We start from the raw sequence: 17,407 nt of genomic DNA on the forward strand, positions 1-17,407 counted from the left end.
CCTGTGCCAGCAGGAAGCCTGCCTGTTCCTGGAGCTCCTCCACGGCACAACCAGCCCAAATCATGACACATCATGGCTCTGTTCCCAGACCATCAAGGTCAGGCTGACTAGGGCTGGCCTCCCGCCATGCTTTGGTGGGTGCCGTTCCAAGGGCTGTGCCTGTGCCTTGGGAAGCTCTCAGCACAGCATGGCACCGTGCAGGGAGGTGGCAGCAGCACCTGAGCCTCTGTCAGCACCAAGGGCAGCAGAGGGGGTTGTGCCTTTGGGCACGAGAGCACAGGGGCTAAAGCTGGCAGCTGCAGTTCTGTCAACAAGATCCTGTACTACAGCTTCTGGGAGCTCAGTTGGATGTATATATGGGGATTGATTCCCCCAGTCTTCACCTCTGCTGGTGTCCCTGCCACCACGACAGGCCAGATCCTTCAGTGAGGCCCTTCTGCAGATGCTCAGACCTAGGAGAGGTACCAGGAGCTTCTTCTCATCACAGTGTACCCAAAGAGTGATCTCCCTGGCACAAAGGCACAGTTTTCTCTCCTCCACTTTTAACTCTGATAGAATTCCTCTCCTAGTGCAAACTCACACAGCCCCCTCCCTCCTTCTTTTCCCTACCAAGCCCCTCCAGGAATGCCAGGAGCAGTGGACTTACACTCATTCTCAAAGAGATGGAACTGCATCCCCAGCAGGCCGACTGACTTGCAAAATGTGTATGTTGAGGAGCTCTTCTTCTTCGGGCAAAGCTTGAGGATCTGTTGGAGGGAGAGAAGCATGGTTGGTGCTGGGGAGCAGTGAGGCAAGCATGATGCAAACTGCTCAAAGCAGAAAAGCTTTCTGCAAGCTCTGTTATGTGTACCAGGAGCAATGCTTGGTGAATGACCGGCTCTTTGCTGGAGATGCTGGCATCTGCCTGGGATGCTGCCCTTGTAACAGGGCTTCTGGAATCCTGTAGGCATCACCCTGAGCCCACTCTGCTCTCTCCCAGAGGTGCTGGCTTTTTGATCACATTTCTGACTTTGAAAGGGTAATTCTCTTCACTGAGGAACAGATCAAAAGGCAAAGGGAAGCCTGTGATAAATACCTTAGAGCTGGAAACAAGAGCATATGAGAATGATGCCCTTGTACCTCAGCACTAGTTCTTATGGATCTGGTTTATCCCGTGGAGTAGAGGGATAGCAAGGAGCAGACCCTCTCCCCAGGCTCACAACTGTGCAAATGGCTGCAGAGGAATAGGTGGGTGAAGCTCTCTTATTGTCTCCTACAAAAGGGTCGGGGTTTAGCCTTGCATCCGCTGCAACCACGGTTCACTTCACCATTAAACTCAGCAAACTTCCATTTTCTTTGGCCTCCTTCCAGCCCCATGTAACTCTGCTCTCCTGTACCTGCTGGGGCAGGACACTTTCAAAAACACTCTACACATTTGGGGGTCTGGTAAGTACTATCTAGTCTGCTACAGCCTTTTCCACATGAGAAGGCAGTGATTTTAAAGTGTCTGGCAGGAAAGATTTAAAGTGCATGAGAGGGCTCTGTCTACTATAGTACAAACAGACAAAGAAATGAACCTCCCTTTCATGAAATGAACCTCCCTGCTGGCAAAGGCATGAGAGAGAGCAATGACATTGCTTGGATGGCTGTGGGATGTGACAGCTTGTTTTTTTCAAGGGTTACTGGAGTTATAGATTTAGTAGATTTTTAACAGTGAAGGGTCCAGAGCTGTGTCTTAAAATGTTGATGAACTGGGAGCTGTCCTTAGAACAGGGGGAAGATGGATGCTGTGGACTGGTTTTGGATTTCCTTACAGAAACCAGGGCAGGTTTTATTACTGCAGTGCCTAATTGCCAGAGCACACTCACCACCAGCAGGTCATTGAAGAGGAAAACTTCCCTTTGGTGAGCTGCCTGCTTCTGCACCTTGTTGACATCGGTCACTTCGTACAGGCGGCTGCAGCACACCAGCCGGCGGTGGGGCACCGACAGGACCTGCAGGGAGCACACAAGGGCATGCAGGAGGCACCTCAGACTGCACAACCCTGCCCAGTGACACAATTCCACCCACTCTGCCCAGACAAACCACCTCCTGACCCCCCTTGCTTGCCCTCAATTTTCCTGCTGGTGCAGTGACAGAGAAAGCCTTTGTGATCAGGGTAAATCAGAGGGCAGGCCAAACACAACCTTCCTGCTCACACATCCTACCTCTGGCTTCCAGCCTTGGCTCACAGCTCATCCTCTCCCACCCCACTGGACATCTGCAGGTTTCCTGGGCTTTGAGAAACCTTTCTGCTTTATATTGGACAAACACTGTGTATGGTTTTGGGCTACAGATTGGTTACTGCCAAAGAAGCTGTCTGTGCATTTGGGGATCTCTTAACCCCAGCAATTTTTAGGGAACTCATTAGAGACAGGTGGATAAAATTGTTCTCTATCAATTTGCCTTTCACTTCCTACACCCTTAAAAGGCCTGAAAGTTTGAAACACTGCAGAGCTATCAGCTGAGCACTGGCAGGCAGGACCTGCAGTAAAATGCATGGGAAAACAATTACTGCACTAGATACTGTAAGCTCTGGCCAAGGAAATCCCTCAAAATTAGAAAAGAATGAGATAGCAGGAAATAAAGAGTTTGGAGAAAAAGGAGTAAATTTGTAGAGACAAGCAAGGAAAGTATTACATAAGAGAAGAAAGTCATAGAGGAAAAGCACAGAAAAGAGGGCAGGGAGGGAGGTGGGGGACAGAGGGGCTGAGTGGGTGCCAGCAGGGTCATGGGTGCTCACCGTTTTCATTCCAACTATGGACTTCTCCACTTTGGTGACATAAGTTACGTGGTCCTCATTAGATTTGAGCTCTTTCTGCTGGATCCTCTCATAGATCCCCACCACCAGCTCCCGAGGGATGTCAGCACCGTCGTCCACCCCTGCCAAAGGCAGAAAATGTTGGGCAGGCCAGGCAGAGAGGAAAGGAAAGGGAAGAAGCAGTGGTCCTTGGCAGGTCACTGCTGCCTCTGCACTGCGCAGTGCTGGGAGGGCTGAAGGGGAACAGCAATCTCTCACTTTAGGCTGCCTCCTTTGTTTCTCTAATGCATCCAATGCACCAGCTGAGAGACTGACATCTCTAAGGCCAATGCAGTTGATTTCATTATTCCACTGCTCTGCATGGTGGCTCCTTTCCATGTGTTCCCTAAGGTTTTATAGCCACAATTTCACATTCATATATCTTGGGCCACTCAGCAGCAACCCCTGCATTGATTTTGTATCATCAGAAGTGCTAGATGTGGAGAAGGCCTGTGATGGCATTCAGCAGCTCTTCCTGCCAATGCAAGCATCAGCTCTCCTTGTCTTGGTGACCTCCACCATCTTCCTTCTGTGTTGTCTCCTAGGAATAATACTTGAGCAGATTATCTGGTTGCTATTCTGGTTGTGGTGTCTCTGCCTTGACCCTGCCCCTTCCCTCTTTTACATCTCCTTAGATAATTCTCCAGATTTTGCTTCCTGATCCTTCAGAGCCTGGAAGAAAAGTTTTTTTCAGCCTTCCCTGAGCCAAACACTGCAAACCAAGCTGCCAGTCCTTCCTCCAAACTGAATTCCTCCAGTCATTTTATATTGATTTTCTGTGCCTCCCCTCCAGCTCCCTGGTCTGACAAGTGCTATCCTGAGTGATGCAGGTGAGAAATCAAAAGGCATTGAGATGTCCTGGCTCCCCTGCCTACATCCCTGCAAATGTATCCCAAGTAACATTGGGAACACAGACTGCTGAAGCTGCTGGCCTGGCATTGGCCTGCAGGTGAGTCTGGATTGAACTGTCTCTCCTGGTCTGTGATGGGGTGACATCCACTCCCTCTAATATTAAAGTTGTGGTGTGTTGCACACTGGAGGTGAGTGACCTTCATGCTGCTTTAAATCATTGTGGTGAGAACTGACAGATTTAAAGGCAACTCTAATTGTAAGCTACCATTAAAATAAAACCCTCCTTTGTTAGTGCTATCAATTGTAATAATAAAGGGGATGATGGCAGGTAGCAGCCCCATTCAGTATCTGTGGAATTAACTTGAAAGAGGGCCTCAGTGTCACATTATACCAGTCTGAAGCAGGTGACAAATTGTGGAAGGTGTGGGAGGCTGAGATGACACTTTTTGAACAGCAATCAGGACAAAGAAACCCAGTCAAAGGAACCCAGAAAAGCACAAAATCTTCAGAAAAGACAGGAATTTACGCTGGAAAAACTTTGGGGGAGCTTTATCTGAATTGCAGATGTGCAGTAAGAGAAACTTGAAAAATGGCTGACTTAGGATGACCTAGGAGTGAATATGGCTGGGAAATTGGACAATAATTTGTCTAGACATGATGCCAAAAAGGCCAAACAATACTAAGCTGTGTTAGCAGACCTGAAAATAAGAACAAGGCAGTGGCTTTATCCATGAGTATGTTGTGACCACATCTGAAAAAGTGCTTTTAACAACCTATTACCAGGATGGAAAGGACTGACCTTGAAAGCAGAAGAAAATTGATTTGGGGAACTGATGTATCAAAAATTGCAAAGAGGTAATGTATGCATGAACTCTGTCATGCCTACAGTTACTATAAGTAATAGCAGGCAATTAAGAAGGACAAGATTTAGCCTGAATGAAAGGAAAATGTGTTCAAATATTCAAAGCAGCAAGTAGGGCTTGTTTAGCACAACCCAGCAGGGTCTAAGAAGGATGGAGCTGAACAATAGGAAAATGTAACACAATGGACTGTTTCCAAGCAATATCTTAAAAGATGAAGCCATCTCTCAAAGGAAGATGGTTGGTTCCTGAGAAGGCTGGACAGCTTTCTGCAGAAAACAAAGCTAATTAGACTGTCGCTTCCCCAGCACCCTAGAAGGCATCTCAAAGGGCCTTCCATGTCTGGCTCACAGGCAAGCAGCAGAAGACATGGCAGTCCCTCTAGGTTTTTCCTGCCTTCATCTAGGCAGAATTTAGAAAAGCAAGAGGGCAAAAAAATCCCAAACCAACCAAATCAAGCAGGACCCTCACCTCTGAGATTGCGAATGAAGTCCTCCAGCATCATCTTCCTGTCAGGCTTGATGTTGGGGCTGTACATGTCCGTGTTGAGGAGGATGATTGCAAAGGCCAAGATGAAGATGGTGTCTGGGTTGTGAAACTGCTGGACCACATCTGGGTTACACATGCAGTACCTCTGGCTGCAGCAGGAGAGATGCACACACTTAACACGGAACATGGGAGCCCTCTGCTCCAGCCTGCCAATGGCTTTATCTTTATAAAGATCACATTCCTCCTTTCACTCCACCTCTCACACCTGAGAGAAGGAACCCGCTGCTCTCTGAAGGCAAATTTCCCCACCAGTGGCAGAAATAGGCCACTGAAACGTCAGTTTCTTGTCCTCAGGAGCTAAGAAAGCAAGTGAGACTGGAGAGGAGTACTCAGAGCGTGTCAGTACATAAGTGTAATACAGGTGTCTGCTCCAGCCTGCCTCACTAAGCACAAAGCCCTCCTCTGGATGACCAAGGGAGAAGCCAGCAGCCCTGCAAGCTCCTCTGCTTCTGTTCCTGTGAGTCACCAGTGGACAGGGAGCCCTTGCTGGCAGCCATGTCAGGACTGGCCTCACCCTGGCCCCCGCTCCCCTCAGTGCCACTGAACATCTGGCAAGGCCGCAGCCCTGACGAGCAGGCCACAAAAACTCCGTCCTCAGGAGCCCCTCCGTGATCCCCCTCTCTGGAAGGGAGCTCTGTGGACATTCTCTCCATGACTGCTGGGTTTTGCCTGGGGTGTGTCGTGCTCCCTACTTCCCCTGGCTGCAGCGGTGGGGCTGCGGGGCTCCTTCCATACCTGAAGGCCTCGATGAGCCGCTCCACCTTCTGCGCCTCACCCTGCACGCGGATGTGGGCCTGGAATTTCCGCAGGGCCTCGTCCAGCTCCATGCCTGAGAAGTCCATCTCGTCCACCACACAGCTGTGAGAGGGGGACACAGCCTTCATCAGAACCCGTGGGTGACACCAGGCAGGCTCCTGCACTGTGTGCTGAGGCCCAGTCCCCATGGGAAATCCCATGGGACAGGCCCTGAGACATCACTGTGGCTTCCTGGATCCTGCTTACCATGGACAGTGATTTCACTCAAGTGATTCCTGCATTCTACAGCTGGTGAGCAATTCTTGTGCTTTACTGTGTATTTATATATATGTGTGTGTAAATATACACCATGATATATGCATATCACACCACAGACAGCATATACGTCCACATATGCATATACAAGGTATGTGTGTATATATATATATGTATTGATACTTACCTGTATCTATATAGATATAGAGACATCCATATTGACATAGATATTGAGACACCTGTATCAATATCAATAAGGCCAGAATCAGCTCAGGGAAAACAGGAAATGGAAATTGTTGTACAGAAATAACATGCAATGTTGCACGCTTATTACCTACTCATCTGGTATCACTTTGCATTTTGAGGTGATTTCACTGCCCACTGGAAATTCACGGCCAATTTAGATACCCCAAGAAGGGGATGACACCTCTCATTTCCCACTAAAGCATTCTCATTTTATAAAGGCCCTGCTCTTAGTCTCCAAAACCTAACACTACAGTTCTTGCTCTCTGTATTAGTCAAATAATCTACTTGTTCTTATTCCTACTGAATGACATTTCAGTCACTTGTAATGACAACACCTTTCCCATGTGGCTTCAGCACATTCTGTGAGCATATTCCTACCTTTTGTGCTCAGGTCATTAGTGCAAGCATTAATCAAAAGACTAGACTCAGAAACCCCTGTTCATAATGTCCCTTAGGCCCAACTTCCCATTTCAGCAGAGTATGTAGGCACTAATGTCTGTACCAGCCAATTCCCTCCCCTGTTTATGATTCCTCTGCTAATTTCTCTCTCTTCCACTCTCAACAAAAAATTTCTCATGTCCAAAGATTTGCTGAAGTCTAGGATTATGTTCTGCATGTCCCCTGTCTAGAAAACTAGTTATTCTAACAAAGACAGACATTGAATTAATCTACTTTCCACTGACTTTGGTACATACAATTTACCTTCTGCTTGTCATTATTCTTTCCCAAAAAGAAATTTTCAAAACTGAAATTCTGTCCAACAGATGAAGAAAATCACAGGTGCTGAAATCCCATTTTCTTTAAACCTTCCTTAAATACAAAGTAACTAATTTGCTAATGAGACCACCTTGACATTAGAAGTGCATTAAAAATTCAAGAACTTCATATTTTCAGCTTCTCTGTACCTTGGATGCTACTTCTATTAGCCCCTTAACCCCTTTATTTAATTCTTTGTATTGTGTTTGGGTTGCTTTGCCATGTGGTAAAGGATAAACTGATGACAAATTTAAGGTTATTAAGGAGGATATTTTCCCCAAGACAGGTCATCTGGGACTTTATGAGGATTGGGACAAGGAAAAAAGAAGGGGAGGGAATTAGGTCTCAAATGGATCCTTCTGTTTCCTATGATTATCTGGAAATTTTGCCAAAGAAACCTGTACTAATGGAGTGATGTGCTGTTACCAGTTTCTTCTTCCTTTCTGAAATAAACTGGGGTGTGTCTGTCTGCTGTTTGCTGTGGGTTGTTGGGGACAGGCTTGTGAACTGAGCTGTTGAGTGCCATGTGCAGCCTTGCTAGGATAAAAATCTGTAGTACAACACCTCAAAAGGGTGAGGGACAGAGTTCAAATGCCCAGAGATGTCTCAGCATTCCTCCATTGTCTTATGGATTCAGGAGTTACCATTTACTGGGGTGACACCCACAGAATAATTTACCAAGAGCTCTGACTGAACATGAAGTGCTTTGTACCTTCTGAGGTTGGATTTGTTACAACCTCAGCTAGGAATTGTGGGCTCTTTCTCTGCACCAAGTCCATATGATCGAAATTCAGGAACAAATAGGGAGCAAGGGATGAGAATCAAAGGGACTGCTCTCAGAGGAAATCTTCCATGAAATATTTTTTTATCTCTCCAAGAGGTGGACTGCAGAAATACTTGGCAATAACAAAAACTTCCTCCACTGCCCCTTTCCTTTTTCATTTTTATTTTTCTCATACTTATACTCAGTCCCTTGGGTTAACATCAAGGCATTCTGCTTCTTGGAATTTATCTTTGATAGTAAGAGCAGTTTTCCTCTTGTTAGTCGTTATTGTGTTCACAGCTGCAACCACCTCTGCACTTGGGCATTTCTTATTATTTTTTAATCCTTTCCAGTCTGCAGTCCCTCTCAGCACTGACCCCAGTGATTTTGCTGATATTGTCTGCTTCCAGACATGTGAACACTGAGTCCTTGCACAGCCCAGGGACACCCGTTAAGGTCACCCAAGTAACCCCAATCCACCAGCATTAAATCATCTACCTTTTGCTTACTCCTTCCCCCTTGGATCAGCCTTTCCCCCTCCACACAGGCTGTCCTAACACATCCTCCCCTTTGTGTACAAATCTCGAGTAATAAAGTCAGTGCCCTTAATACAGAAAGCATCCAGCTTTCATTAGGACAAGAAGGACAAGGCAGCTGCTCATAGCTCTCTTCAAACTCAAACAGGCATTGCCACATGAGTTATGCTCGGATTCTCCTGGGAGAGTTTCTCTCACAGACTGACTGATGCAGCTTTGCTTTGTAAATTCCAGCTCCTGGGAGTCTCTTCCATTTGTCTCTCAGCCCAAAGAACAGTGTCCCCTGTCCTGCTTACTGAGAAAAGTTGACCAGGCAGAAAGGACAGCTTAGGAAGAACATTTGATTCAAGCTTGGATTTGATTTATCTGACAAATCCTGTGCCAAAGGCTTGAAGAACAACTCCTAGTGGAGCCATCAGGTACCAAGCTGCTATTTCTGCTGCTAGACAGGCAGGAAGAAGGGTGGATCAAACTTGTCTGATACTTCTTGTGTGCAAATTTGACACAGCAAAGTCCCTATAAAGAGCCAGACAGCCTTGTGCTATGGGTCCACCATGTTCCTGCTACTCTTCCAGACAGCTGAAGTTTTGCAGCCTTCCCCTACTTCAGATTCCTGCACAGACTGGCTTTAACTTTCCAAATGCACTCTGGTAACTGTGTCAGACATCCCCTGAAATGCAGCACAACTTTCCTTTGTGAAACCAGTGCAAGGAGGTCATTTCTTTCCAAGCTAGAGACCACAGAAGCTGACAAAGGATATGAGAGCAGGTGGCTTGTGGACCTGATTTTTCTGAGCCTGAGAGAATTACAGCCTGTCAGTGGCCGATCTGTTCCCAAGGGAAAGTCTCTTGAGAGACCTTGTTCAAGGTCTAGCCTTGTAAAGAATTTTGTTTTCTCAAAACAGTTCTGTGCAGCTGTGGTTAGTGTGTTTTTCTCTTATCCCACCAATGGGATAAGAGGTGGTGTTCCCTTTACCAATCATGTAAAACCTGTAGCGTAATACCCTATAAAAAGCTGATAAGTTTGGATAATAGAAGCTTTTCTGACCATCTTGTTCGGGTGCTGTGACTGAATCCACCATCCTACTTCGTGTCCAACAGCAACAGTGGCTCTCTGCATCCAAGGAATAAACCAACAGCTTATGTGCACATGCCAAAACTGGTGCTGAGTTCATTTTCCCACAGGCAGCTGGACACCTGTGAGATGTCTATTCCAGGACCACCAGGAGGCTTGAGGGATGGTGATACAGGAACACAGTAATCACCTCGTAAAATCTCATGTTTCAACAACTTCCTGCCCATGAACTTGCAACAAGCCACACAAATTGAGTTTGCAGTGCATCCAGAGATTCATTTGCAATAGAGGACTTCGGATATTTGGATCATGTTGTTGAAGCGAGCAGGGAAATTGCTGGCTCCCTGCCTCATAAACAAGGTGGTGGGGGTTGAGGACTCTTGTGCCACCTGTGTACATGAGGAGTTTGATCTGCCCTGAGGCACCTCACAACAACAAGCAGAGAATTCCACACCAGGTTCCAGGACCAAAGAGTGGGCTCCTAAATGGATTATTATACTTAGCCATTGTCTCTGCTGTAGCTTCCTTGGCTACAGGGAAAGATCCCCCCAAGAGTGGATGGACATAATGGCAAAAGAGCTGTGAGGATTTAGCACAGGGCTAAGCACGGCAAAAAAGCCTGTGGCAGAAGGGTTCAGTGAAGGCAGGAAGCAGCTGTATCATGTGGGGCTGGGATCTGCTCACCCAAGTGTAATGACCTATTTTCCAGCTTTTCCGCTCAGGTGACAATGCAGCAGGAGCTGGGATGCAACTAAAAGCATCTGTAATGAACCTGCAGCCTCCACTCAGGGAGGGAGCAAGGGGGGAGGCAGCCAGGTGGAAAGTTTAAACTCACAAGGCACAAAGATATTAATAAAAACCATCCCTTTTCTCAGCCCCCTTAATTCTGCAGGCTTTCTGAAGCTGAATCAGGATTTGGGTGAACTGTAGAAGAGCTCAGCTCAGCTCAGCTCCCTGGAAGGAGACTGCCCTGTACATGTGAACTGAACAGAAAGAAAAGTTAGCAGGACTCCCCAGTTCCATGCTCCAGTGGGCACAGGTGTACATCCCGAGCCTGCCCTCCACACTCCCTTGGGCTGGACAGTCTCTACACTGGAGCCCATGGCCCACACCACTCTGCCCTTTCTGGAAAATGCTACAGCAGGTGCATTGCTGGCTTTTGCCCGGGGCTCTCATGCCTACTCCCCCTCCCATGGCTGTTGGAGCTCACATAGCTTACTTGGGAATCTCCTCCTTCCTGAGCTTCCCTGGGGACCAGGCAGCCTCCAGCTGCACCTTCAGCCTGCACTGGCCTGGCATGGGAAGGCTGTTCTTACTCACACTTGGTGCGTGCTACAGCCCTGCTCTTCACATGTTACAGCCCTAACACGTTCTTCCCTCTGTCCTGGTTCCATCACATCCTGATCTACTGCTCCTGCCCAAACCCTCTGGTGATGCAAGTCTCTTACTGACCCTCTGTAGCATCCCCAGTGAGAAGGGGAAAGAAGCCTAGTTTGGGCTAACCTGACAAGTCCATTCTGTCTGTCCAAGAGGAACCCAATCTATCTCTCCCCAGCTCTGCACTTACTTAAGAGCAGCTTTTCAATCCCTGACTTTCCATGACAGAAAGAGAAGATAGCACAGGCTTGACAGACAGGAGATCTGCTCACCCCCAGGGAGAATGTCTCCAACAGCAGCTTCCACTCCTAAACAGCAGCCAGACCCCAACTCAGCACAATGTTTTCTCTGCTGGAATCCCTGCCCATTTCTCCTCTGACATCTGCACTCCCAGGTCCCACGAGCTGAACACAAACCATCCACTACCAGCACAGCTGACTCTGTTCATGAAATCACTCACATTATCTTGTTCATGAATGAGCTATAAATGGAAGCAATTCCTGAGTCAGGAACAGGTGGAGGGGAAGAATGGACTAAAGTGAAGGAAAGTATGAAGGAAGGAGAAAAAAAAAGCAGCAAGTAAACACAGAATGAAGAAAGGATGCAAGAATGATATGTCTCCTGTTAAAACTATGGGTTAATGCCTTGGGCCTGAGTGTCACAAAGAAATAGAATTATTTTTCTGCAGTTGTTGACAAGTAGATTTGATTGAAACTGCTCAGTACCACAGAGGTATTTAATGGGCCAGGCTACCTCTCTCCAGCTGTATTCCCTGGACTGGCTGACACTGAAGCCTTGGGGCAGGTCCCCAGTGACTCCCTCTCACTGGCTGCAGAGGAATGACATCCTTGGGTCTTACTGTGGGATGCTGATCACAGTGAATAGTTGTTCTATGGGATGCTGAAAATAGGTTACAAGTGGGATTTATGCCCTGTAACACAAAATGCCTAAAAGCTGCTCGTCTGAACTAGCACACTGAGAAAAACAACACTCTTGAGGGCCCCGGGTCTCTCCCCTGACAAAAGGAATTCATAAATCTCTACAAGACACTAAACTTGGTGGTGGCCCACAACAGGTGAGATATATCCTAGTTTTAAAGACTGGGATCTTTTCTAAACAAGAAAATTACATACTGCATCTTCCTAAAGAGACAGACCTGAGTGGTTCAGTGTTATCAATGTGTGTGTGTGTCAATTATAGTCAGAAACTGTAGAAAATCTCCTGCTCTCTCTGTTGTTCCTCTGGCTAGCATGTAGAACTACATGGTAATAATCCAGACACCTTTTCTGAGTTCCAAGGAAATCAGTTAAAGGTTGGAAGATAAGAGCAGGAAGATGGAAGGGAGATTATAATTTCAGGGCATTTAGGTGCTGGGCATGAAGGTGTGGGAAGGCAAAATAGCACACCAAAGTGCTCAATCCTCATAAAATGCTTACCTCACCTAAACCCTTGCCCTTTTACATAAAAGGCTTTGCAACCAGCATAGCACTTCTCTGGAGTTTTATGTTTGCTAGGTGGGCAGTAAAGTGGGATTGTGTTCACAGTGCCAAATTCTGCTGTGCACTCCTGAGCTCTGCTGTTGGACAGCAGGAACAGGCAGAGGCTGCCTTGTCTGTCAGCCAGAACAGCTCCAATACCTGCAGGGGCCAAGAGAACTCTGCACAGTACAGACTTGTGCCTGGACATTACAGCTGAGTCTGGAGTTTGTAACCTGGGCAGCTCTGCCCTGCCTCCAAATGCACAAGGGAGGCTGACACTTTTGCAGATGTTTTAAAAGCTGTCCTATTATTTATTCATGCGGCTGGGTTAATTCAACCTGGCTGCAATAGAAACATTGCTTACAATACACAATTGCAACATAAGTTTTCACATCGAGCAAAAGCTAAACTAACACAGCAAGTGGCATCAATAATTGAAATTGCTTTTGGGAGGTAGAGGAGGCTCCAGGGTCAGGTTTGGGATGTGAAAGAGCACAGACATCTCTGACTGCATACAGGTTTGCTCACTGCAGGTGATCAGAGCCTGTCCAAGCCCTGCTGCCTGCTCACAGCCACTCTGCCTGGACATTTGACCTCAGCAGGACTAAGTGCCTGTTCTTCCTCTGCCCATTTGGGCCACAGAAGTGTCTGTGGTATTGGGCAAATTGTGCAAAAGCTACTGTATGAGCTCTCCTGTCTGCCACATGCTCTCTGGGGAATATGATGTACCTTAACACTGCTAAGCGTGGGTGGATGTGGGGACAGCAAGGCAGTCCTTGCAGAGTCTGTTCTCCCAGCCTGTGTCAGTGTTCCTGAGCTAGTTTGATGGGACTTGGATGGGGAATGAGAACCAGACTAGGTCTTAGACAGTCCTAAAATGCCAAAAGGTCTTTGATCTGCCTCTTGTTCCCATAGAAACAGCTCATAAGTTGTGACCAACCCTTGAGATACAGTGCACTGGAAATGCCAGCACACCACACTACACTGCTAGCCCTCTTCTTGCAGCAGGGACAGAAAAAATATCCAGGATTATCATTCTGGGCCATGATTTCTCCTTTCAATGCCTCATTTCCAAAGCATTGGATTGGCATTGGGTGTGCAGCTATTGCCCATCCAGCTCTCATGAGCAGCCAACGAAAAATTTCCTTGCAAAACCCACCAAGCATGCTCAACCATACCCCCAGGCTCAGAACTGGCACAGGAAGAAAGTACCTTCAAATGGCACAGCTACAGCCAGCTGAATGTGCATGTTTTTTCCTTCCTGTTTTAGAACATTCTGCATTTATTTTAAGTCTACTTTTATCTTTGCCTTTAAGGAGGACGAATCAGCCATTTATTGTGAAGAGGGGATGGCAGCACAGATTGTTAGTGCAAGCCCATCATCTGTTGCCTGGAGAGATCAGGAACAGGTCTGAACCCTGTACTCAGACCCAGTTGTTTGGTCCATGTTCAGGTACACACAGTCCCTGCCCAAGATGAATCCAGGTACACACAGCCTCAATATCTCGGTCCCCACCTTTCAGCCTTGTTTTCCACAGATGTTAATAGGATGGGCAAGGTCACTCCTTCACTGAACATCTGGAGTGTTACCATGAGAGGGGCAGTGGAAACATCGAGTAATGAGCATGATGGAGCAGTGGCCCCCATGCCTCATGCAGAAACAGGACAGGCAACCCCAATGCAGCAGCTCTGGGCACTGAGGCTGGGAGGCTGACACCAGGATTTGCAACAGGGACTGCCCCCATGAGCTGCTGACACTGAGTTTGTAGTCCCATGTGAGGCAGAGAAACACAGTCATTTGCAGGGATGATGCCAAATTTAGGATTACAAGGAAGTGTCAGCCTATTGTTGCAGTGCAGAGACTAGGTTTGGGCTTGAGCAGATTATCTGCCAGGGAAAGCAGCCCACACAATGCTTACTGGAGAAAAAGAAGCAATTACTGCTTTTAATTGTAGTTCTCAGCGTGAGGACACTGGACAGCACATGTGTCTTATTGCTGGACAAATCAATACTTCTACAGTATATTAAAAAAAAGAGATGAACCAAAGGTTAGATAGGCACCTGCAGCAATAAGAAGCAGCAATTGCAGCTGGAATTAATGTTAAATTTTAGGCCTAGATTTGGCTCTTGAACTTTGGCATCCTCCAGCCTTCCTCTGGAGTAGAAGGGGTACGTGGATGGGATTTGGAGTTTTTGTATGGTTTGGTTCAAGAGAAACCACTGCCAAATTCAAGGGGAATAGAGAACATATTGGAGAATGGAAAAATGCAATAAAGGATCCAGTACAAATTACTTTCCACCTAATGGAAAGGCAGCTCTCACTAAGAGTTGTGCTTCTGCATAATAAAAGAAAGATGCAGCTGAGTGCTGGCCTTGAAATGGGTCTCTGAATGAGCTATACTTGAAAGAGAGAGGTGTAGGCTGAGAGATGCATGGCTTGTGACCAGGAGAGGGTCACGGTGACAGAATTGAAGGTAACAATCTAGCAAAGGCAGCCACTGAATAGAAGCAGGAAGGGAACCTCAGACTTTGCTCTGAAAAGGGCCAGCTCAGCTCGTTGGAGATTTTGGAGTGGGGATGTTCCTCAGTGCTCTGTGGCTGCTGTGGCAATGACAAGCCCTTAGCAGCATGTTTTCATATCCTCATCACCACAAACAGGACCTCGTAATTATCCTCATAATGCAGCTGGACAAACTCAAAGGGCCATAATTGCTAACCTGGACAGGAAGAGAACTGAGTATGTAGCCAGCATTCACTTCTCCCTGCCGGTCCCACAGCAAGGAGCAGATATTTTTCTTCCTCTGCCTCTCTTAGTACTTCCCAGAAGGCACCAGAGGCTCTATATATGGATGGGATGAGACCCCAGCCAGTCTCCCAGCCCCCAAACCTACCAGCAACAGGAGTGCTGAGCTCCTGCCAGGTGACTGCAGGCCTGCTGAGGAGGGACTGAAATGAAAGAACTGATGGTATGAAGGGTGAAACACATAGCTGGGAAATGTGTTGAGGGATGCCGGATAGGGACTGGCAGTGGTGGAGTTCCTGAAGAGTGAGGTGAAGGGGCATGGAGGACAAACAAAGTGCTTGCAGGTGCAGCCAGGGGCAGAGTGGGCTGGCAACTCTTTTAGAGTGCAGGGAGGAGGGGAAGAGATTTCCACACTTACTCCAGGACGTCCCTGTTGAACTGCTTCTTGCTGTTGCCCAGGAACTCCCCAATCATCTGGCGGCTGAGGCCCTTCCGCTGCAGCAGAAAGTGTGCCACCCCAATGGGGGTGTCCGGGATGAAGCCTCGGGAGATCAGGAACTGGATCCCTTTGTCTGGGTTTCTGGAAGGGAAGGACAGAGACATGGTGAGTTTGCATGATCTCTTGGAGGTGTTGTTGCCTCTGGCTCAGCCCACAGCTTGCACCAATGCAGCCCTTGGTGTGTGCCTGGGCTCCTGTGAGTCCACGTGTGTGTCAGGAATGGAACTGGTTGGGACGAGGAAAAGTGACTTGCTGTGTGCTCCCCTAGCTGCTGCTGAGGACAGAAAGATGTCGTAGGACCTGCTGTGTCACTTGCAGCACCTGCTGTCACCTGGGAATCACAAGTGGCATCCCACTGCCCAAAGGACCCTGCTGCATTGAACCGTGCCTCCTTAGGGACTCTTCTGCCATCCACCTGCTCCAGGGCCAAAGGCTCTTTCCTCTGTGAAGAAACTTAGGAGATATTGCTGCCATGGTCTATGGGAAAATGAGGCTCAAGACTCCAAGGGGGATAACCAAAAGTGGACACTTTTTCTGTTAAAAAAAAATTGGTTTTCATACATTTTCAACATTCATTGTTGAGTGATACCTTTTTACCTTTCTCACCTGAGATTGAGGTTGGCTGCCTGAACAGAAATCCCATACTCAGATTTGCTTATCTCTTCCTCCACTTCCCTCACTCTCAGCTGTATTTTTCTTCCCTTCTCTATTGATTCACACCCTCAGGCAGAAATCTTTGTGTGTGAGAGAAGGCACCCAGAGAACACTTTGTCAGAAGAAGGGAGGGAGCAGCTCCCAGACAGGGCTTTTCTCCCTCTGTGGCTGTGAGCGTCTCTCTGAGAACAGGTCTGGTGCTGAGTGGGCCTGATTGCCTGGCTGTGGGAGTGATTTTCTGCTTCTTAATGTGCCAGTGTCTGTGCTTGCACACACAGCTCTTACAGAAGCAGAGTGGTTTGGGTTGGGAGTGTACTCCAACCCTCCTGCAGTGGGTGGGGACATTTTTAACTAGATGAGGTTGCTCAGAGATCCTCCAGCCTGATCTTGTATATCTTCAGAGATGAGGCATCCACCACCTCTCTGGGCAACCTGTGCTAGTGCTTCACCACCTTCATTGTAAAAATCTTCTTCCTTACATCTAATTGAAACTGTCCCTCCTTCACTTTAACTAATCATCAGCCCTGGTTCTATTGCCAGAGGCCCTGATAAAACATGTGTCCCCATCTCTCTGTCCTGGTTTATAAGCCCCTGTGTATCCTGGGAGTGGCTGTGAGCCTGTGTGCCTGTGTCACAGTGCAGACAAGAACAAATGGTACGTGTGTATTGTGCAGGAAGTTTATATTTCAGTCTGCCCCACTGAGGGCTCTCTGGCACGATGCTCTGTGCTGAGGTGAATCACTGCAAAGGCAGGAAGATTGCCACGTTTCTTTGGTTCTCTGAGCCACTCACTGGTGAGTGGAGAGAGGTAAGAGGGTGACTTCATGAAATGATGTCATGCTTCCATCATTAATCCAAATTCGGGGTTCTTCATCAAGGCTCAAGGAGTGAGTTTGCTCAGGCAGTTTCAGGGGCGAGGAAAGAATAGGATGAGATTTCAGAGCACGTGAATGCATGATCTGCACAGGCACAGACTGTGACATTGTCAGGTGGTGAAATATGTGGGTGAGCAACATATGTCTAACAACTATAAGGGGATCAGCATTCAGCAGAATGGCCTGCTCCTTACAGCAGCCTCACGGGCAAGTGAAAAGTAGATGGGCTTGAAATAGTTCTGCTTGCTCTATAATGTCAAAAGAAAATATCCTGGGCAGTGTGGCCTCCCTGGGGAGAGGGCTGCAGGAACAATCA

General features: G+C 47.5%; 2 protein-coding genes across 11 annotated transcripts in view; one reads left to right on the forward strand and one right to left on the reverse strand.

The window, feature by feature from the left end:
* IQSEC3 (IQ motif and Sec7 domain ArfGEF 3) overlaps positions 1-17,407 on the reverse strand; it is a 95,191-nt gene that overhangs the window by 10,191 nt on the left and 67,593 nt on the right. For all 10 annotated transcript variants that reach the window (XM_023924870.2, XM_023924866.2, XM_086885556.1 and 7 more), the window contains 6 exons: positions 15,482-15,643; positions 5,815-5,937; positions 5,002-5,168; positions 2,762-2,901; positions 1,848-1,973; positions 647-746 (listed from right to left, as the gene is read on the reverse strand). In XM_023924870.2, coding sequence (XP_023780638.2) covers positions 647-746; positions 1,848-1,973; positions 2,762-2,901; positions 5,002-5,168; positions 5,815-5,937; positions 15,482-15,643 — 818 coding nt within the window. The remainder of the gene's footprint in view (positions 1-646; positions 747-1,847; positions 1,974-2,761; positions 2,902-5,001; positions 5,169-5,814; positions 5,938-15,481; positions 15,644-17,407) is intronic.
* WASHC1 (WASH complex subunit 1) overlaps positions 5,758-17,407 on the forward strand; it is a 155,432-nt gene continuing 143,782 nt past the window's right edge. The window contains exon 1 of the mRNA XM_086885587.1: positions 5,758-6,126. The gene's annotated coding sequence lies outside the window, so the exon portion shown is untranslated. The remainder of the gene's footprint in view (positions 6,127-17,407) is intronic.

This window comes from Cyanistes caeruleus, chromosome 4, assembly GCF_971803275.1.
Source record: "Cyanistes caeruleus chromosome 4, bCyaCae1.hap1.1, whole genome shotgun sequence".
Classification (NCBI taxonomy): domain Eukaryota; kingdom Metazoa; phylum Chordata; class Aves; order Passeriformes; family Paridae; genus Cyanistes; species Cyanistes caeruleus.